Source organism: Microplitis demolitor, chromosome 7 (assembly GCF_026212275.2).
Source record: "Microplitis demolitor isolate Queensland-Clemson2020A chromosome 7, iyMicDemo2.1a, whole genome shotgun sequence".
Classification (NCBI taxonomy): domain Eukaryota; kingdom Metazoa; phylum Arthropoda; class Insecta; order Hymenoptera; family Braconidae; genus Microplitis; species Microplitis demolitor.
The window spans coordinates 11,913,073-11,935,687 of NC_068551.1; the positions used below are offsets into that span (position 1 = coordinate 11,913,073).

General features: G+C 28.2%; 1 protein-coding gene across 9 annotated transcripts; it reads right to left on the reverse strand.

The window, feature by feature from the left end:
- Positions 1–14,334: 14,334 nt before the first annotated feature.
- On the reverse strand, positions 14,335–19,493 carry LOC103571978 (uncharacterized). 9 transcript variants are annotated; one of them, XR_001345249.2, is made up of 7 exons: positions 19,117–19,469; positions 18,585–18,787; positions 18,100–18,274; positions 17,912–18,025; positions 17,699–17,729; positions 14,906–17,029; positions 14,338–14,825 (listed from the first exon to the last, which is right to left on the reverse strand). XR_001345249.2 is itself a non-coding variant. In XM_053740664.1 (3 exons), exons 1-3 carry the CDS (start codon positions 19,170–19,172, stop codon positions 18,383–18,385), a joined length of 330 nt encoding a protein of 109 aa, XP_053596639.1. In that variant the 5' UTR covers positions 19,173–19,493; the 3' UTR covers positions 18,286–18,382. The 9 variants fall into 9 exon arrangements, 1 of the variants encoding a protein (XP_053596639.1); XR_008404002.1 differs by having other exon boundaries at positions 14,335–14,825; positions 14,906–15,793; positions 16,015–18,025; positions 19,117–19,481; XR_008404001.1 differs by having other exon boundaries at positions 14,336–14,825; positions 14,906–17,729; positions 19,117–19,476.
- Between the last annotated feature and the right edge of the window lie 3,122 nt (positions 19,494–22,615).

The window sequence follows — 22,615 nt, forward strand, 5'->3', positions numbered from 1 at the left end:
AAATATGTGTAAGAAGTCTGCATTGTATAAACAAGTGAGAAATGTAATTTATAGTGATAATAAGTGTTTATATAAAATAAGTTTGATAGTTGTTAAGAATGTTTGAATATAATAAAAACGTAGTTTCTATTACCATTACATTGGAGTAGATTATAAGATAATTAATAAAGAATTAAATAATACTAAAAAACCTGAATTTCAACTTATGGGCTTCACATACAATTAGTATATTGACTGGATGATATGTAGATTGTTATTGAGTTTATTAAATATAATTTGTAGGTATGTCAATAATTTTATACTTAAAATTTAATGGAAATTGTATGAAAGTCACAGCAATTCTTTAATACGAGTCTACGTAAGAAGAATGTTTTTTTTTTTTTTTTTTTTTTTTTTCTCATTATTATTATTATTTATAGTTAAAAAGGATTTGGAAAATCCTATATTTATAATTCTTCACTTGGTAAAAAGATCGATACTAATATAAAGCTCATCAATACTGTAATTACACCTTTTCAATACCCTAATGTAATGGTATCACTTGTGGATCCGAATTGCGGTACATAACGGTAATCACCGTAGATGACGGTGTTCTACGGTAAGAGTACGGTATTTCCTAGCAACATTCTGGTATTTTTACCGTAAAATTGCGGCAAGCCTGCGGTATTTCACCTTAAAATAACGTATTGCACTGTTCACACTATGAAAATAAATAAAATACATACGGCACTTACAGTAAAAATTCCGCAAATTGCTGTAGTTCACTGTAAAATACAGTATATTACTTAAATTGCGGTAAATTGGCCGTATCAATATTGCCGTATTTTACGGTAAATTATGGTGAAATACAGTAAATTTCCGTGATTCGGGTTCGCCAGGGATACTTTAAACTTATTTTTTTTTTTAAAGTATGAGGTGATAAATTGATGACTTTTCAACCTTGTGCCTTGTATAATAATCACGCTGATATATTTTTGAAACTTTTTAAAACTTCGCGGGAGTTTTTGATTTTTCTGGTTTGTTTGATTGTGCCAACAAATAGTTAAGAGACAGAGAACAAGACTCCACGATTTTCTTATTATGTCGATTTATATTTTTAATCGTGTACGTGTAAAACCACTAATCTTTTTTCTTTATTCAATCATCATATAAATTTTATTAAATTTTTGACGCGTATTATTGTACAAAAATAGGTGGGATAGAATAAGGAGCAAGCGTGCGGCACGATAATGTACCACTCGGTAGGCTATTCCGAACACAGGTTTTTTTCTGTATCTTTAGACACTGCGTTAAATTTTTCATAGTTGGGACAAGATGAATTTTTTTACTGATTATTTTTTAAAAATTTATAATGTTAAAACTAAACTTTGTTTGGTTAACAATCATAATTAATATTTTTAGTTTTACTTTTAAATTAAAATTAAGTATTTTTATTTTCACATTTTTTATCATAAGCTAAAATTTTTCAATTACATCGATAGCTGAGCCACATAATGGTCATGAAAATAGCAAAAGATTTTTAAAATTTAACTAATAAGAATTGCAATTTTATGAGTGCAAACGTACCTGTATAGCCACATAGACATGAATAATATTTAGAATTATTACAAGAAATATAACGTATTTAGTATGAATTAATAAAAATAAATAATTGATAATGATTTACTCAAAAATAAAATCACAACCATTTTTTAGTTTTCAATGCAAAGTTTTTTTTATATATTACTGTTATACATAAGGACTCCATGACGGTTTTTACTCAGCCTGGAAACACCCTGAGAGTGGAAACACCGTGGTATCATGGTGGATCCAGGGTGGTTACAGGGTGGGTTTGTGCCATTTTATCACCGTGTATACACGGTGTTTCCACGATTGTTACACGGTGTATTCACCGAGATTCCACGGTGATTACGTGGTGTGAGTGGAATCACGGTGGGTACACCATGTAACCATCGTGGAATCATGATAATAACATGATAAAAATCCACCGTGTAACCACCGTGGATCCACCGTGATTCCAGGGTGATTCAAAACCGCGAGGGTTATAATGATTTAATTATTCAGTTAAGAAATAATAAACATGATAAAAGCGGGTAAAGTAAATAATTAAATATTATAAATTGTTACAGTTTTTAAGATTTTGCGTTATGACTGTGAATTTGTTTATGTTTTTTTATTTTTTTTTTTTTTTTTAAATAAAAATTTCATAATTATTGAATTGTAAATATTATAGGCATTTAGGAAACAAAGTTTACATTAAATATATAACATAAATGTCTTTTTTATATTTTTTATTTTTTGACTAAAATTTCATTATACTCAATTCATTATTTGGTTCATTTGTAAGATGAACCACATAAATGATTTGATACATTTTTATAAAACATAATTATCTTATGTTTTGCAAACTCCAATTAGATAACAATTTACATATTTAATGAATAAAGATTGAATTGCTTAAATCTATAAATAGATCGTTTATATTTATGTATATACACATGATATATTCAATGATAATTAAAAAATTTTGTTATTAAAAGCGAATCCATATTTTTATTATTATATAAAGTATAGAAATAAAAAATGAAAAAGTGACAATCGCTTCATTAAAAACTGACACTATTCCATTTATAATTTTTTTTACATCGAAATATTGTAATTTTTTAATAAATGAATCAAATTGTAGAGACAGCTTTAAAAAAAATAGTTAAAATAAAATTCCGAATAACTATATATGTAAATATATATATACATATATATTAGGGTGTTTAAAAAAAAACAACACTTATTTTTTTTTAAATAGTGTCCAAAAATTGAAAGTATTACTAAAAACAAAAATTTTCGTACCAATCCGGACTCTTAATAGTGATATTAAGGTTTGCCTCAAACCATTTTTCTATTTTTCATTTAAATAACTAAAAAAATAGATTTCTGATTGATTTTAAGAGCTTGACATTGAAATGCAAATAACTTGTGAACAATGCAGAATTTCGAAAAACTTTGTTCGTAATAATATGTAAGGAGTAAAATTACCTACAAAAATGTTTTTACGACATTTTTTGATAACACTGATACTTTCGCCAGAAAAGTAAAAAAATCTCAAAATTTACTATAAATTGGACTTGAACCTTACATAGCTTTTGAACAATGAGATTTATAAAAAAATGATATGAGACTTTTTTTGTAGAGCGTTCAATTTCCTACAAAAACATTTACTGGGCATAAGAATTCGTCGATTGGTTTGTGAGCTACAAAATTCTAAAAAAAAAAAAACAATTTTTTTTCCCGTGTTATTTAAATGGAAAATAGAAAAATGGATTGAGGCAAACCTTAACATCACTATTAAGAGTCCGGATTGGTACCAAAATTTTTATTTTTAGTTATACTTTCAATTTTTGGACACCATGAAAAAAAAAATTTTGTTGTTTTTTTTTAAACAACCTAATATATATGTATATATTTGTATCCTAATAATATATATATATATATATATATATATATATATATATATATATATACATATATATATTTATTTATTAGACTGTTTTAAATTAGGGGACTATTTTTTTTTTTTTTATGAACATCAAAAAATCGAAATGGTATCTTAAGGAGGTTCGACCGAATCTAATGTAACAAGGATTTTCCAACTTTAAGATTTGAAACTTAGTATACATGTAAAGAAGTACTTTATCTACGTATTCTCAAAATTTGAATATGATCCACCGTCTAGTTTTTTAGAAAAAAAGATTTAAAAACGACGTTTTTAAAGTTCTTACACACAGGCTCTTATGGCGAACAAGCTCCTGTCATGACTTGTTCAATTATTTTCATTATTAACCTCCCAAGTTTAAGAAATAAAAAACCACATGCCATAAACTTGAATATTTTTTGAATATGATAAGATTTTAACAATATAGTGTTACCGTTGAAATTATTTAAATAATTCAAGTTAAACTTAATTATTTAATTTCGTTCATCGACAGAGGTACATATTATTTAGGGTTTGGCAACGTCGCGGAAGCATCTGAGAGAAAAAACAAAGATAGAAATACATTAATAAGAAAGACAAGATGAGAAATAAATTTTTCCCGCTTAAATTTGAATATCGATGTGTAAGAAGTTAGAACGCGCTGTTGTCCAATATTTTTATTAAATCATATAAGTCAAAAATAACCAAGTCATTTCATTACTTTCTTTAATTAAATAAGTAATAAATATTAATTTATCAATTCGTTATGTTATTATAAATTAAAATTATGAATTTTCATAACTATTAAGAGAATTTAGCAAACAAAAAAATTCAAACATTACTTTGACTCATTAGTGTCGGTCGAACCTCCTTAAAATATGGTGACAGCTAAAATTTGAGCTCTTAATATTGATATTTAGAGGTTGCTATTGATAATTTTCGATTTTTCATTTAGTAACATGGTAAAAAATACATAACTTCCGAAAAAATCAAGATACCAAAAATCTCTTCTCAAACATTCTGTAGCAAATTTACGGATCTACAAAAAAGGTCTTTTATGATTTTTGCATAAATTCAACCATTCACAAGATATCCAACGTCAAAGTTTGATACAATTCGAAGAACTTGTTTTTACTCGTTCTGAATTTTATACCATGTCAACTAATGAGAATTAAGAAAATTCTCAATACAATTTTTTGTAGGAAATTGAATGCTCTACAAAAAAAGTCTCTTAACATTTCTTGTTAATTCCATTTGTTCGAAACTTATTTGAGGTTGAAGTCGAAATTATTAAAAAATTTCGAGATTCTTTTACTTTTCCGGCGAAACTATCACACTTATCACAAAATATCATAGGACCTTTTTTGTAGACAATTTTATTTCCTACAAATTATTACTCATAAAGTTATTTCGAATTCCTCACTATTTTCTAGTTATTTTTATTTTCATGTCAAGCTCTTAAAACCGATCAGAAGGCTACTTTTTTTATGAGTTTAACATTGGTATGAAAATAACTAGAAAACAATGCGGAATTTGAAAAAACTGTCGATGATAATTTGTAGAAAATAAAAATGTCTACGAAAAAGATCCCCTGATATTTTGTGATAAGTGTGATAGTTTCGCCGAGAAAGTAAAACGATCTCGAAATTTTTTAATAATTTCGACTTCAACCTCAAATAAGTTTTGAACAAATGGAATTATCAATAAATGATAAGAGACTTTTTTTCTAGAGCATTTAATTCCCTACAAAAATATACCTGTTGATTTTTTCTATGATGCATCGTTAGCTAGTTATAAAAGTCAGAAGACGCAAAAAAATTTTTTCCATGTTATTTTTATGGAAAATAGAAAATTGCAATGCGGAACCTTTTAATGTTAATATTAAGAGCTCTAATTTTCACTGGCGTCTTTTTATATCTAAATGAAACTTTTGAACTTTTTTCCGAGAAGAAAAAAAAATTGTTATTTTTTTAATCACCCTAATATATACCCGCTTTTAAATTAAAATAATTAAAATAAAATCTGATATAAGATGTATGAATGGTGAACGCTTTTTATGATGAAATTTTTAAGAGTGTAACTTTTTGCAACCAAGCCGTAGTATAATTGCATATGTACAATATAAGTATATGACAAAAAAATATATAAGTATATATTGTAAAAGGATAATTCACTTTATTGCTTGCCAAGCACATAAAACTCTAAACATAAACTAAAGTAGAGTGAGAATTAAAAAATAAACCGAAGAACTTTTTTACTGTACTTAACGTATTGTGCATCACTAAAAATCAATATTAATATAAAATTACATGTAAAACTAAATTGTTATAACGAATTGTAGTTCTGAGTTTTTTCTTTAAAAGAATAAATATCGATCATTTTTCTAGTAATTAAGAAAAAATAATGTTTCTTTACATTTATATTTAAAAGTATCATAATAAAATTTTACTACACTAAACCGGTATACTTATTCCTTCTACCGCAATACACTTTAATACTTAGATATCTAATAATATTGCACGACTCATGATGCGAAGCATCAGAGAGTGCTTTACAATCGAAAAATTTTTTTCGTCTAACTTCGGCAACTATTTGAATTATTATACCTTTGTTGATTTACGGAATTAAGATAAGTTGCACACCATTTTGAAGATAATTTAATGGAAATTAATTCCATACTTTTCAAAAATTTATTTAGTTCAATAAAAACCGAAAAAACATCAAAGTAGTTTAAAAAAATTTCCTGTCCGTCAAGTATGAAACCCGTAGACACGATAACTTGCAAAAAAATCCAGTAATTGAAACATATTTTTTTTTTCAACAATTCTTTGAAAGAATTGTAGATCCCCTATTGAAAATGGCTAGGTAATTCAGTGTCGTTTAATTACAATTAATACAAGAATAAAAAGGCTGTATAACTATATATATATATATATATATATATATATATATATATATATATATATATATATATATATATATATATATATATATCTAAAATTAACAAGGATAGTGATATATCCATACATTATACGTACATTTATTCCACCAGGGGCGCTTACACATTACCATCCTAGTACAGCTGTTTTTTTTTTGTGTTAAGGTAAATGTCCCAATACCGGAACGACGAAGGGTATATGACTGATTTTTATCGTTTTAAAAATATTCAAATAAATTATAAACCAAAATAATTTATTACATCATATAGAATAGACATTTACCAATTCAAAAATAATCAAATTAGTTCATTTTTCTTAAATTTTATATAAAAAAAAAATTTTTTTCTATGACACCCAAAAGACCCAATACCGGAACGCTGAAATAGCCTTGTCCCAATACGGGAATTCGGTTGTCCTAATACCGGAACAGTAAATAAAATAAGTTATTTTCTGCATTTATTCATGGTGAAAATATTAATAATTATTAAATAATATTAATGTAAAACGAATATGAATGTAGCAGACATCAGAGAACTTTAAAATTATAAATAAATAAGATAAATAATTAAAAAAATAATATTTATAAAAAAAGCACTATTAATTTCAAAATTTTTTGAATTTGCATTTCTTTTAATTTTATATTATTAATTATTTACTCGATTTATTAATTATTTTGAATTTGTCTGATGTCTGCTATATCACACCCATAATGTAAAATGTTTTTAAAATTTAAAAATGATTGAATATTCAATGAAAATAAATATTTTGAACTAAAGAATAGAAACAAAATAAATCATTTGAGGTTATACTAGAAAAATAATTTTAAAAAAAAACTAAAAACAAAAATTTATTTTTTATGATTTAAATTAGAGTTTATCTATATTTGATGTATTTTTTATAACAATCATACATACTGCAGTAAATATTAGGGCTTGAGTAATAATTAATATTGTACTTGATTTAGCCATCAGTCAATAAAACTCACCGTTAATGTCTATCGATAACATTAATATGATTGGCTATTCCGGTACTGGGCACGGGTTCATTTTGGTGTACCAATAGACGAACAGTAAAATTAATATAATAATACTATTTTTTTTATATTTTTAATATGTTTTCTTGAATTTTATGTCATTCAAGATGCATATACAAAAAAAAAATTATTGAAAAGTAATTCTATGCGTTTTCTATAAGCTTAAGACCATTGACTGATTTCTTAGCAAAACCATTAAGAGACATGTAAAAGTCATGAATCCGAGACTATTGCTCTAATTAACATTTTTTTTTCATATTTTAAATATTTTCTAAAATTTATTTTATATCTTATTTTTTAACTGAAAGATTAAAGTTTCAAATAAAGAAAGTTTTATTTAGTTTCATCGCGTACGAGCTGAAATATAATATAATTATTATCAAATCGTTCCGGTATTGGGTCTTGTTCCGGTATTGGGACATTTACCTTATTGCTAATTAGTAAGCCTGAATTTTTTCAATTCAATTCTTTTTTTTATTTGTTTTTATTTATATATATATATATATATTTTTTTTGTTATTAATCAAGATATTTTAAGAAAAGTCTTTTATAATTATAAAAAATTACTAATATAATTAAAAAAAAAAAAAAAAAAAAAAAAAGAAACAAATTTTAAATTTATTCGTGCTTCCCGCCATTTTTTTGTTATTATTTTATTATTTCATAATAAATGAGTATTATGAGTCGTGCACTTTTGGATTTTTCAAATTTTTATTTGAATTACTCTGAAACTGTTATTTCCATCGCAATAAAACAATAAATTTATCAATATGTAGTGACGAAGCGTTTTTAAATTTCATGTGCAAATTATAAGAAGCTGTAAAGTATAAGATAAGAAAACAGGAGGTTGATATTTGTATAATATATATTTTTAAAGTTGAAAAGTCAATTTTAATTTTTAAATCTAAGTCTTATAAAATGTAAAATAATAGTTGTTCCTCAAGATATTGAAAATATTTGGAATATTGCACAGAAAAAAAAGGATTTCTTGGCACAAAAAATTTTTCATTATGAAATGAAAGCAAAATTCTTTTGGGATTAGAAAAAGTTTTTTGGCTCAAGAAAATTTTTTCTCGTCCCAAGAATATTTTCGTTTTCGATTTATAATACAAAAATTTCTTGGCACTAGTAAAAATTTTTTGCGCCAAGAAATCCATTTTTTCTGTGTAGAAATAAGTAAATTTTTATTGGGTTATAGTATGATTTTGTACAAAAAAAAAAATCGGTCTGTCGGTTGACCCTGCGGGCCAGCCCCAAAACTTCCCGCTGTTTTCGACCTCAAAGAGCTCGAAAACATTAGTGTAGATATATTTTCGAGCTCTTCGAGCTCGAAAATGCTATCACATGCAATTGTTTTTTTACGATCTTTTCAAGCTCTAACAAGTTACCTGTTACGCTGAAGTTTGAAAATTTAAGAATCAATAATCATCAATGAAGCAGTTTTTAAAATTTAGTTCCTGATTTTGTTCAGTAAAATAAGTGTATTGAGGCAGAAATCAATGTCGGGGATCAAAATCAAGATTTAAATAAATTTTGACTCATGTAAGAAACAATAAAATATGAAATATCCGATAAAAATATTAAAAACTACGTTTTATCGATTTTTTTGTTGATAATATGATTTAAACTAAAAACCAAGTTCGATGACATTATATGATCGAAAGAAACCATAAAAAAGATGAGTTGGTATGATATCAGGCACATTTTAGTACGTTATATTCTGATTTATCCTGAAAAAATAACATAAAATGTTATTTTTTTAACTTTTCAACGCCGATATCTTTTGAACTAATCAATCGATTTTGATAGTTGACCTGGCAATCGACGCGTTTTATTGAGTACTAGAGCTAATTAGATTTTGAAGTCGATCGTATAAGTCGTTTTTGAGTAATCAATAAAAAACTAAAAAAAAAATTTTTTTTTTTTCGTAATTCGCCAATATTTTCGAGTCTATTCGATCAAATAATCTGAAATTTTCAGGAAAGTTGAAGGCCAACAAGCTCTTTCGATTGCCACCTCAACCATCCAAATCGATTCATTAGTTCAAAAGTTACAAAGAGTTTACATACATACACACACACACACACACACATACACACACTCGGACATCATTCTGAAAATAGAATAGCTTCCTAGGACCTCAAAACGTCGACATCTGATGAAAACTCGATTTTCGAAAATCGGGGTGAAAACAATAACTTCCCGAAATTTTTGAAAATCGTCGATTTTCTTAGCGGGAAGTTAAAAACAATAGGCGTTGGAAATGGAGAATTATTTAAAGCAAATACTTGCCGTGATTAGAAAATACGATTAGTGACGATTATAAATATTTTAATCGTTTTAAATCGTCATGAATAGTCAATTGATGACTAACCCCTAACAAACACACATCTAAACGGTATATCTCTTTAGGCATTGAGGGTTAAAAATACCCAACATATTTTATTTTCGAATATCTTGGTCCCTAATAAAATTAGATTTTTTTTTTTTTTTTTTTTTAATTAAAGTTGAGAAAATTCTCTATAGAATAGATACAATGTTATTTGTATCTATTCATCTGTATATATTTAAAAAAAAGAGCCCTTTGTTAAATATACACAAAGAATTATAACGAAATAAAATTTTGGGGTGGGTACTTTGTACCCAGTGTGCTTGTCAGGGATTAAAGATGATTAAAAACGATTAAATTTTTTATCGTTTTGAATAGTCTTGAATCGTCAATTGATGATTAAAGAGGATTAAAAATGATTGAAAGTTTTAATCCCTCTACGGGACGAGAAATCGTAAAATTATATTACAATTTCTGGTTCCGCATGAGGATTTAAAACGATTCATGACGATTAAAAATTTCTAAAAGTCATGAACCGTCTTTATTCGAATAATAATAATATATTTTCTCGTCCAGTATGAAGATTAAAAACGATTTATAACGATTTGAAATTTTTAATCGTTATGAATCGTCTTTTAGCGTAAAATAATATTACGATTTCTGATCCCGCATGAAGATTAAAAGCGATTCATAATGATTAGAAATTTTTAATCGTCATGAATCGTCTTCAATCGTAAAATAATAATGCAATTTCTTGTCCCACACGAAGATTAAAAACAATTTATGACGATTTGAAATTTTAATCGTCATTAATCGCTTTTAATCGTAAAATAATCAATCGTCTTTTGACGATTAGAGACGATTCAATGTGAAAAACCATGATGATTATGATTATTAAAGACGATTAATGATGATTAAATTTTTAACCGTTTTTAATCGTCACAAATCGTATTTTCTAATCAGGGTCTGTGAGATACATCTTATACAGGAGCTGTCAGAGTTGAACGAAAGGGCCCTCCTTGGCTCAGCACTGGGGGACCTAGCTTTGGCACGTCTATATTAGCCCATGGTTTGGTCAAGAATGGGTACCCAATCCTGGCCATCCTAGCCATTACCTGAGCCTGGGCCAGGACTGGGTAACCTAGCCTTAGCCAACCTAATAATTACCCGAGTTTAAGCCAATACTATAGTCCGACTAGAATTTTTTCCTGAATTGCCAGAAGTACCATAAGGACCTTGTCAGGTTAATATAAGGTTTGCCTTATTAGGGCAAACCTGACGAGTTCTTTGTCAAGACTTCATCAGGATATCCTTATTCAAAAAAAAGTTATTTCCTTATCAGGACCTCATCAGGATATTCTTATTCAAAAAAAAGTTATCCAATCCCTTTTAATATTGTATTTACAGATCAAAAATTAAACAAAGTACAAATGAATATTATATAAAAATCACGTCAATCATTGCAGCACGGATTTTTTACTTCTTCATCAGTTATTCTTTGACATCATTATGAATATGAAATTCACACTTGCAAGATCACATGTGTATGTCAGCACAGTGGATAGCATCAAAGACTTTGAATCGGAAGGACGCAGGTTCGAGCCCAGCAGTCATCGGGATTTTTTCAACAATAAAAAACATGTTTACTTCCTCTAATTAATGCTGTCAATACAATAGATAACATTCCCGATCGATTAAAAATTCTCTTTTTTTTTCGCAATTTAATTTTTTTTTTTTTAATAATTACTAATAAGGCAACCTTGATAAGGATTTGATGAGGATATCCTGGTAAGGACCTCATGGGTCTTAAGCGTTACATCCACGTCAGTTTCTCGTCAGGATATCCTGATCGGAACGTTATTTGATATACGGTTAACCTGCTAAGGACCTCGTCAGGTCCTTATTAAAAATTCTAGTCGGGAGGTTCCTCTGCCTTGATCATTCAATGGCAATCCAGACTTAGGCCAAAGTAGGATTATCCAAGTTCGGGTATACCGATAATTACCCATTCTTGGGCCAGAATTGGCTAATCCAGGTTTTTTTATTAATTATTCAATCAACTTATTATTATAGTTTTTTCAATTATTAATGATTTATTTTTGAATTAAAATAAGCTTTGATTAATAAATATTTTAACATCCCGATTAGAATTATTTACAACAAATAATATATATTATATTTTTTAGTTCCCCTCGCAGATTTGAATCACGGTAGAAACACCGTAGAAGTCTAACCACCGTGGTTACATGGTGGACTTGTTCCATTTTACCACCGCGTATACTAGACTGTTAAAAAAAAAACAACTATTTTTTTTTCTTCATTATATCGAAAATATTGTTGGAAATGACGAAAAAAAAATACTGTAAAAGTTTGAGCTCTTAATATTAATATTAACAACTGCCGCATCGCAATTTTCTATTTTCCGTTTAAATAACATGGGAAAATTTATTTTTTAAGCTCTGGAATTTTGTAACTCATGGTGGGACTAATACTTTTAAATGTTCAAGACATGTCCTTATGGGAAATTTGACGCTCTACAAAAAAGGTCTCTTATAATTTTTCGATATTTTTATTTCTTCGAAAGTTATTCAAAGTTAAAGTTAGATTGATGATAAATTTTTACATTTTTTAAATTTTTTGACGCAACCATCAAATTTATGGGAAAATTTTATTGGACATTTTTTGTAGAACATTTTATTTCCTATAGCTTATCTCGGAGAAAATTTTCGATATTTCTCACGTCGTAAGTTATTTGCAATTAACTGAAAATTTGATATAATTAATTTTAAGCAACATAATTTAGATTATTTAAGAAAATTTTCAGTTAATTGCAAATAACTTACGACGTGAGAAATATAGAAAATTTTCTGCGAGATAAGTTATAGGAAATAAAATGTTCTACAAAAAATGTCCAATAAAATTTTCCCATAAATTTGATGGTTGCGTATAAAAATTTAAAAAGTGTAAAAATTTATCATTAATCTAACTTTAACTTTGAATAACTTTCGAAGAAATAAAAATATCGAAAAATTATAAGAGACCTTTTTTGTAGAGCGTCAAATTTCCTATAATGACATGTCTTGAACATTTAAAAGTATTAGTCCCACCATGAGCTACAAAATTCCAAAGTTAAAAAAATAAATTTTCCCATGTTATTTAAACGGGAAATAGAAAATTGCGATGCGGCAGTTGTTAATATTAATATTAAGAGCTCAAACTTTCACAGTATTTTTTTTTCGTCATTTCCAACAATATTTTCGATATAATGAAGAAAAAAAAATAGTTTTTTTTTTTTTTAACAGTCTAGTGTATACACAGTGGAAACACCGTGTATACACGGTGGTAAAGCCACCGTGGAATCACGGTGGATACAGCGCGTAATCACAGTGGTAAAATGGAACAAACTCACCACCATGTTTCTACCGTGATTCTAAACCACCAGGGTCGTTATTATTTGCAATCAACGACCGCAATTTTATAATTTTACTTATAAAAATTCATTTAATTGAGAAATAACTCATGAATTTTTATAATAAATGTTATTTTCAATAATGGTGGTAGAGCAAGATAATTAAGCTAGATTCTTGATAAATAATCAATTAAATTTAATAAATTTTATTTTTAAATATTATTTAATTTCAATATAAATAATACGAAATTATTTTTTTTTTTCTTAATCGAAAATATTAATTAAATTGCTCTTTATAGTTCATATAACCGAGTGGTTGCAGTAAAATGAACAAGTAGATCACATAAAAGTATCAGTTCAACATTAGTACCCTGGTTTGAAGGAACCATCGGCCTAAGTTTGGACCAAGTCCTGACCCGTCGTCAGCCAATGCCCCTCGGCTTAGCGCAAGGTTCGGGTCAAGCCTTGGCTGATCATTGGGCGAGTCATGGTACAAGCCTTGATAAACTAAAATATAAAACTCGGGCCGAGTCTTGGAAAACGAAAAATTGAGCCTTGGCCAAACCTCGGGGAGCAAAAAATCTAAAGCTCACCCAATGCTCGATCTAAAACATTATTATTTAAATTATTAAATATAATTTAATAAAGTTTGATCACACTTTTATCGGCATTACATTGAAGTGTAATTAACTAATTACTGAAGTAACGAATAAAATTATATGGGGGCTACCGGGATTCGAACTGAGGTCCTTTTGATTACTAGGCCGGGATGTTATCCACTGTGCTAAATCTGATGTTCAGAATTTTTTTCATAATCATGACTAAAGTTTTGTACATAGCAATAACTAATTAAATGAAAATTATTGTATCCCTAGCGAATCCGGTCATACTTAAATAATACTGAAAATATCCACTAAATTTTAGCCCAATTTCGGTCATTTTTTGGTAATATACCAAAAAATTACTCAAATAATACCTAAATAATGCCTCTATTTTGGGTATGTTTGTAAACATTATATACCTAAAAAGTACTTAAATTTTTTTTTTAATTGTTAAATTTAGCAGTCAAATTTTAATCTATTAACCAATAAACCTATTTATTAATAAAAGTAAGAAATTGATAGGAGAGGAATAAAATACATGTTTTTTGAAATTTTGAAATTTTTATTAAATTATAAATTCGTTATTTTATTAAATTTTTTAGGACCATAAAAATAAAAAGGTTTTTGATTTTATTAACAAAAAATATAACAATAATTTCCAGTTATTTTTAAATAGATTTCGCTCTTCGCTGCCTATTGGGAAATGTTTCAGACTTCTCGTTCAGCTTTTTTCGAGCAAATCGATCGTTTTTAAGAAAATCTGTGACCCACTTATAGATATTATGTTCAGGATCTTGTTTCTTCGTATGCTTTAAAAATCTAGTTCTTTGTAAAGCATAACAAAGGTTGATGAAATCATTATAATATCGAGAGCTGACAATTAAAACATTAGGAAATTTTTTATTTTTTCGAGTAATCAGTCTATCGCGTTCATTTTCTGTCCAATAGGCTCGCATTAATCTTCTTGCACGGAGACTCATTTTCTTTGCCGACAAAGCTCTTAAAAAGTTTTTGGCATCTAAAGGAATCCCTTCAATTTTTAACCTGAAACATAAATAGGATTAATAATATGAAAATTAAAAAATAGCATATGAATGAGTAAAATATTAAGGTAATGTACGTACTTTCCCGTTATTGTCAGTTGATGGTCGCCCAAGATTATTTTTGAGAACTTTTTTTACGTCCGAGACAATTTTTTTCGGGATAATTTCAAGCCTTGTTGTAATTGCGACTTATTGACGATGTCATCGAAATCACTTAAACTACTGGGACTTGAGGACCGAGAAGAATGAATTAAACTGAAGGAATCTCCAGATTCAGATGACGAGCTTCGAGCATTACAGTGGACTCTCGATAACTCGAACTTCAAGGGAAGCGATAAAAACTTCGAGTTAACGAGTTTTCGACTTAACAAGATCTTCAAAATTTGCAAGTAGATTAGACCAAAAATTAAGAAAACAATTGATTTCTGTTATATAAAGCATATTTATTTTAAAAAATTATCAATTAATAAGGTAAAAAATATTACATAAAGTCTGTTATTTTCTTCTGAAGTAAAGAATTCTCAGATTTTTTATCAATTAATTTCTCAAGCTTAAATAGTGAATCGAATACATGAACTCAATGTCAATACATCTTTCAACATAGGATCGTAGTGTGTCAACTGCTTCTCTAGCTTGTTTAGTTGTGATTGCTGGTTCAGAATCAGATAAATCAGCGTCATCAAGGTCATCCAGATTAACAGTATCATTTTGATTTACAATATCAATTATTTCAGCATTAGTCAGTGTTCCAGTGGTCGCTAGATCGTCATCACAAGTCACGTAATCTTCGAACTGAACTCCTATGTTTTGAAGTTGATTCCAATCTGCTTGTAATTCATCTAAATTAACATCTTCAAGAATTTCAGGAGTAGACGAATTAAGTGGCATCGAAAATCCGCAACTGTTAAAGCAATTCGATATTGTTCTTGTAGATACACTCTTCCACGCTTTATCTGCCATTCTCAATGCCTGCAATACAGTAATAGGTAAAGCTAACTGTTGTTCCATGTCACCTATAAGTTTTCTTACAACTTCTTTTCCATAATAAGATTTGAAATTTTTAATTATTCCTTGATCTAAGGGCTGTAGTTTAGATGTCGTATTCGGTTGCAGAAATTTAACTTTTATGGCTTTTAATGGTGGAATTATGTTGTGAGCTGTACAGTTATCAATAAAAAGCAATATATTACCTTTCTCCTTAACTATTTTTTTGTCAATTTTCAGTAGCCATTCCTTGAATGTTTCAGATGTCATCCAGGCTTTCGTGTTAGCTTCATAGTCCAATGGCAAAGATTTACAGCCAGAAAAACAACGTGGTTTTCTAGATTTCCCAATAACAAGCGGTTTCAATTTTTCTGATCCTGTCATATTTGTTGCTAGCAATATTGTTAATCGCTCTTAGCTATATTTCCTACCAATTGAGTTACTGAGGATTTCGACTTAACAAGGTTTGAGTTATCGAGAGTCCACTGTATTAAAATGTTGTGGTGAAGATTGTTGTGATCTTGAAGCATGTGGTCGACTTTCATGAACTGATCTGCGAGTATGCTGTAGAGATGATAAGCTTATCCTTGATCGAGTTGATAGTGGAGTTCTTGGAGTATTTTCATGAACTGATCTGCGAATATGTTGTAAACATGAGAAGCTCATCCTTGAACCAGATGATAGTGGAGTTTTTAGAGTACTTTCATGAACTGATTTGCGTGGTTGTTGTAGAGATGATAAAGCTTATCCTTGATCGAGATGATAGTGGAGTTCTTGGAGTATTTTCATGAACTGATCTGCGAATATGTTGTAAACATGAGAAGCTCATCCTTGAACCAGGTGATAGTGGAGTTTTTAGAGTACTTTCATGAACTGATTTGCGTGGTTGTTGTAGAGATGATAAAGCTTATCCTTGATCGAGATGATAGTGGAGTTCTTGGAGTATTTTCATGAACTGATCTGCGAATATGTTGTAAACATGAGAAGCTCATCCTTGAACCAGGTGATAGTGGAGTTTTTAGAGTACTTTCATGAACTGATTTGCGTGGTTGTTGTAGAGATGATAAGCTTATCCTTGATCCAGATGATAGTGAAGTTCTTGGAGTATTTTCAAGAACTGATCTGCGTGTGTGTTCGATGGATGGTGTCAATTCACGATTAACTGCATTTTTTCCAACGTTCCATTGATCTTGTAGATAAGTTAATTAATAAGCTCCGATGCTAAGATAATTATGTTACAAAACCAATGAGTTAATAAAATTAAATAAAATGAAATGCCATTACTCCAGTAAATAGATTTTTGAATCAAATGCGCTGTTTAGATTGATTGAAAGTTATAAAATAAAAATAAATTGAAATTATAAGATTTACAAAAAATATTGTTTGCGTTCGGTTACTTATGTGAGACATTGAGCTTCAGACGAGTATTGTTCCAATTTTAATATTATACTTATTAACAATGCTTCAAGGCTGTCAAATACAAATTTTAATCTTTTTATATTCAGTCCGATTGAATTTCAGTAAATTTTGGGATATTAAATACTTAAATTTTCAGAAGAAACATTAACATTGAAAAAATACTCTTCTAATATATTGCTCCTTGTCTAGTTAATGAAAAATGAATAAAGTCAAATAGTCAAGCAATACATTATAAATCGGAATTCTTCATGAAAGTTATTGAACAACGACTAAAAGTAACGATATTTTTGTGTTGTTTGATTTAATAACTTACTCAGTATTTTAAATACAGGGTCATTTTTGTTTGATTAATCCGTATGGATTCCAGATCAATTTTTGATCTTGTTTTCCAAATTTGACGTCTTTCATAATAATGACAACGCATTCAAAAAGTTCTAAATATTAGAAAATTTAGTCTTTTTTTATACTTACTGTAATCGTAAAAATTATTTTTTTGGCTAGCCTAGTAATCAATAAATTCAATAAATTAATTATCGAAGTATTTCGCAGCTACTTCTGTGGATGAATTTGAAAAATTCTCCTTCAAAGTAGTATAAATTTAATAATTCTCAGCAAATGAAACTTTTATTAACGATCACTGGAAAGCTGAAAAGTCAGAGTTGTGTATCTTATAATGATACTTACTTCTGTACGTTGATTACTCAAAATATCATTATTCTCTTTGATGGCATTAAATATTTCAACAATATTACAATCACTTGATGCCATTGATTTCTCTTGGAACGTTTTTTCTGTTGTCTGAAAAAAAATTAAAGTAGTGGAATCGGGTGTATCGGGTTTCATCGGAGGATTACATAAATTAGTAAAAATACCTTGGCAAATTTTGTAGTCTTTTAATTTTTTTAGCAGGCAATTTTTTTTTTTGTATTAATAGCAATGGTTTTGTTTCGAGGCTTTATCTGATAAGGTGTTAGACTTACTTTTTCACTACTCGAATTCGTTTTTTACAAGAAGATCTTTAAAGACTTAGTAAAGCTTTGTTACTTTCTATAAGCAAAAAAGATTACATAAAATCTTATTATTAAGTACTAAGTATTGCGCTGCACTTAATAAATACTGTAGTTCATTTATCATATATGAGTACGCAGCTTATGCTCAAACAATAATTTGTTCATTCTTAAAAAGCAAAATACTGTGATAACGTGTATTTTTGAAACTGATGTTGCCTAATACAATATAAATTTAAAATGAGACAAAATAAACCTTAACCATTTTCAGATTCATTAAGTTATAAAATTTTTTAACTATAATTGTATCTAGACATACTAAATATATCCGTGTTAACTGTAATAATTACCTGCATATCGAAGCATTTCAACTCCAACGACATTTTCACCCGATTGCATATAGACAAGTACATTTGATTCAATATCTGACTTTGACGCTACTTTCAGCAATCCGGAATTCGAATCTCTTACCAAAATTGCAGAAGTAGGTAGTATCAATTCTCTACATTCAGTAGCTTCTTGACTAAACAGCGATTTGGTAGAGATGACAGATCTATTCAAAAAATTTAGTTTAAAACGAAATGAATTTCAATTCATGAATAAATAAATCTTTTTATTTAATATGTAGCATCACACTTGACAAATATGTGTGTGCACATTATGATTTGAGATACGAAACACATACAAAAATGTTTATGTGTAACAATATGTAAGGCTAAATTATGTTAGGTTATACGTGAGTGATCCTTTTAAATTATTAATGTAAATACCAACTTTCTAATCATTTTGCCAATTACAACAATACATGATAACAGAAACCAAAAATTTAATTTATTTTTAATATTATTTACAAACATAATGAATAATAATCTTCTTACTTACTTAATTATTCTTTTTATTTTCTGAGTGGTATCACAGCCGGAAAATCTGGGAGACATTGGTGATGTGTGGATGTGTGAAATCACCAAATAAATGTCTGGTGATTTGTGAACAAAGCATTACATATCACGGGTGCCATCATTTTGTCTTAACAACCAGTTCTTTCGAGTCGAAAAGTATTTCGATTGAATATTATTCCCGGTATAGTTAAGAGTCAAATGATGTTAATAATGACTGTATTTATTTCTAGTGGATGTTTGAGATAGATTTGTATTTAGTCACCCTGATAGCACGAGTTGATCGTGAAATAGTTGGTCATTCATTAGTTTCTGACCAACTTGACGACAAGTTGTCAACAACTTTAGATTTTGCAACTTTTGGCTACAAGTTACCGCCAACTTTCTGAGAAAGTTGGCGTCAGTATGGAGCCGCAACTAGAATGCAAGTTTTTGAGGAAATTGAAAGTAAACTTACCGTCAACTTATGATCACCAACTTTTGCAAGCAACTTTTGCCACCAACTTTCTCAGAAAGTGTTCGTCAACTTATTGAATTTCCAACTTTTGCCACCAACTTTCTCAGAAAATGTCTATCAACTATTGGAGGTACCAACTGTTGGTGGTCAACTTAGTGTCCAGTTGCGGCTGCAAGTTTCTCGTCAGTTTCTCGCCAACTTGGCTATCAGGGGTACTCAATGACAACATTGCTCAATGATACAACTGGTAACATACTGAACGTTGATAAGACAGAAGTACGTAGCCGTTAAGTTACCATATGGCGCTGAATGAATAAACCTAAAGTATCTAAAGATGAGATGAAAATTTAAAAATGTCATTTGAAATACATATCATATGTTAATTACACATTTATGGTGTTAATTAATCTATTAGTAAAAGGCAAAAAAAAAATCTTTTATTTTAGTGTGTTTAAAGTAAAGTTATATCATTGAAATATATTTACGTTTTAAATAAAAAATAACTACCAAGTATGTTTATTTGTATGGTATAATTCATGGTTAATTATAAAAAATAAAGAAAATTAAAATAATTTATGAAAATAATAAAATGAAAATACTAATGAATATTGTATTAATAAAACAATTATAATTTTTTGTGTGATAGTTGAAAATTTTTTTATTAAAATATAAAGTACATAAATATTTTATGTTAAATGATGGTATCAGGAAATAATAATAAATTAGTTTAATTGTTATATGAAATTATTGTCAAGTGAACTGTCAGAAAGTGCCTCCTATTTTATTTACTATAAATATTAGTAATATCAATATTTTCTGTTAAACAATAGTCTCAATACTAATCAACAAGTTACATTTATATATGTTATAGTATATGTAATTGTTGTTAAGGGTGTCGTCAGAAAGTGCCTCCTATTTTATTTAAACATTCAATGACTTTCAACTGATAAGTAATTTACGATATTTTTTCTGAAATCTTTAACTCAATGAAATTGCAATGATGTAATTTTTTTTTTTTTTTATTAATTAATAAAAATTAAATAACCTCATGACAGTTGAGTCATTGAATATTTTTGAAATGTAGAGGATACTGTCAAGAATACCCTTAAATCTCAATTAAATCTTTTTTTTTTTTTTATAAAAATTATTTTAATCAGATTACTTATATATAAATATCATATATAACGATTTTTTAATACACAGTAAAAATTATTGTGTTAAAATTAATACAATCCGTGTATTAGAAACGATTCACACAATATTTGTGTTAAATCTCAACACGCAATTCGGGTAATACGAGAAGTCAATTCAATACTTTTTAAATGTCAGTATAGCGACCCAAAAATAATGTCAACTTTTACATTTTATTTTTGTGCCATGGATATTCAGTAAATATAATCAGCATATTATTTTGAGATTATTAACAGTGACGACAATTATTATTGAAAAATCAACTATTTTTTGAGAGTAAATAACATTTTTTTATTAGAGTCAAGATTTTAAACAAACCACGCATTATTTAATACTGGTTATAAATAGTAAATCAATTAATTTCTTTTAAAAAAACAAAAACACATTTTCATTTGATAAAAAAATAATTTAAACATTACATGAAATATTATGAAATTGTAAAAAAATATTATTCATTATTTATTGGTATGATAAAAATTTCTGCTTTTAGTAAATGGTAAATTTAATATAGTAATAATTACAGTTTTTAAGTTCAATTGATATTTGTAAAATGTCGATTTCACTTTCATTTTTCTAATAATTTTCCGTGACTATCGATTGGATTTTTAACATAAACTTTGTGGTAATTTTAAAGAAACACTTAATAAATTTTAATAATTACAATTTTTGTACCACGTAACACTTTTGAAGTGTTAAATAGTAGATAGATTTAAAATCTTTAAGTAAGATAATGAAATGTGTTGATTTAACACAAAGTAACCAACACGAAAAATTTAACACGGACCGTTCTTAACATAAAAGACACAATTTTTTTTGTTCACCGTGTACATACATCTGCAATAATGTTTACTTTAAAGTTATAGTATCTATAAAAAGTTGATATACTTTAAAATTTTCACCAGCACAACTACAAAATATAATTACTGATATGGAAGTTCAGTTGGCACGTTTAGATGCTGGGATTGACCTGCATCGCAATCGCCGTACAATCCAGCGCAATCAGGACATCCGTATTCATCATCTTCAATCTCCTTTAAGATCTGGAAGGTACAATATCCTTAAATTATTAAAACGCCCATAAACAAAAAAAAAGTTCTGAAAACCGCCTGACCCTGCGTGCCAGCCCCAAAACTTCCCACTGTTTTCGAGCTCAAGGAGCTCGACCAGTTTTAATGAAATCAAAAAATTTTGCTTGCTACAGATATACATTGCGAGAATTTATATCTGCTGTCGTAAACCGCGAGCTACACGATTCATTATTGCTAATAATGGATAGTGACCAACGTAAAGTATAAATTTATTATTTTTGAACTTAAATTGAATAAGATAAAAGACCCAGTACCCGATCAGGGAACTAGTGCCCGATTTACTAAACATAGATATACAAATTCGTGAAGTGATCGAGTACTAGTTCCCTGATTAGGTCTAGAACCTGATTGGGTCTTTTAACTTATAAATAAACTTCTTTTTAATACTTACAATTTTTGTTCTCAGGAGAACACTTGCTCCAAGATGTGGGTGATATACAAAATTTACACTTGGAGGATCCACCTCAGGCACCTCTGCGTTGATTTAAATGGCTCTTCTTCATTTCCTCATGCAAATGAAGAAAAAATGTCTATAAAAAAAAAAAAAAAAAAAAAAAAATTAATTGCAATTTCATTGAGTTAAAGGTTTTAGAAAAAGTATCTTAAGGGTTGATATCAGCTGAAAGTCATTGAATGTTTAAAAAAAAGTAAGGGGCACTGTCTGACAGAAACCTTAACAATAATTACATGCTTTAAAATACGTAAATTTACTTGGTAGCAGTTTTATTTATTAAGACTATTGTTGAACA

Coding starts and splice junctions, on each gene's coding strand:
- LOC103571978 (XM_053740664.1), bottom strand. CDS start 19,172: ATGTCTCCCAGATTTTCCGGCTGTGATACCACTCAGAAAATAAAAAGA. Junction 18,788..19,116: donor AAAATAAAAAGAATAATTAA/GTAAGTAAGAAG, acceptor TTTTTTGAATAG/ATCTGTCATCTCTACCAAAT. Junction 18,454..18,584: donor TGAAATGCTTCGATATGCAG/GTAATTATTACA, acceptor ATATTGTATTAG/GCAACATCAGTTTCAAAAAT.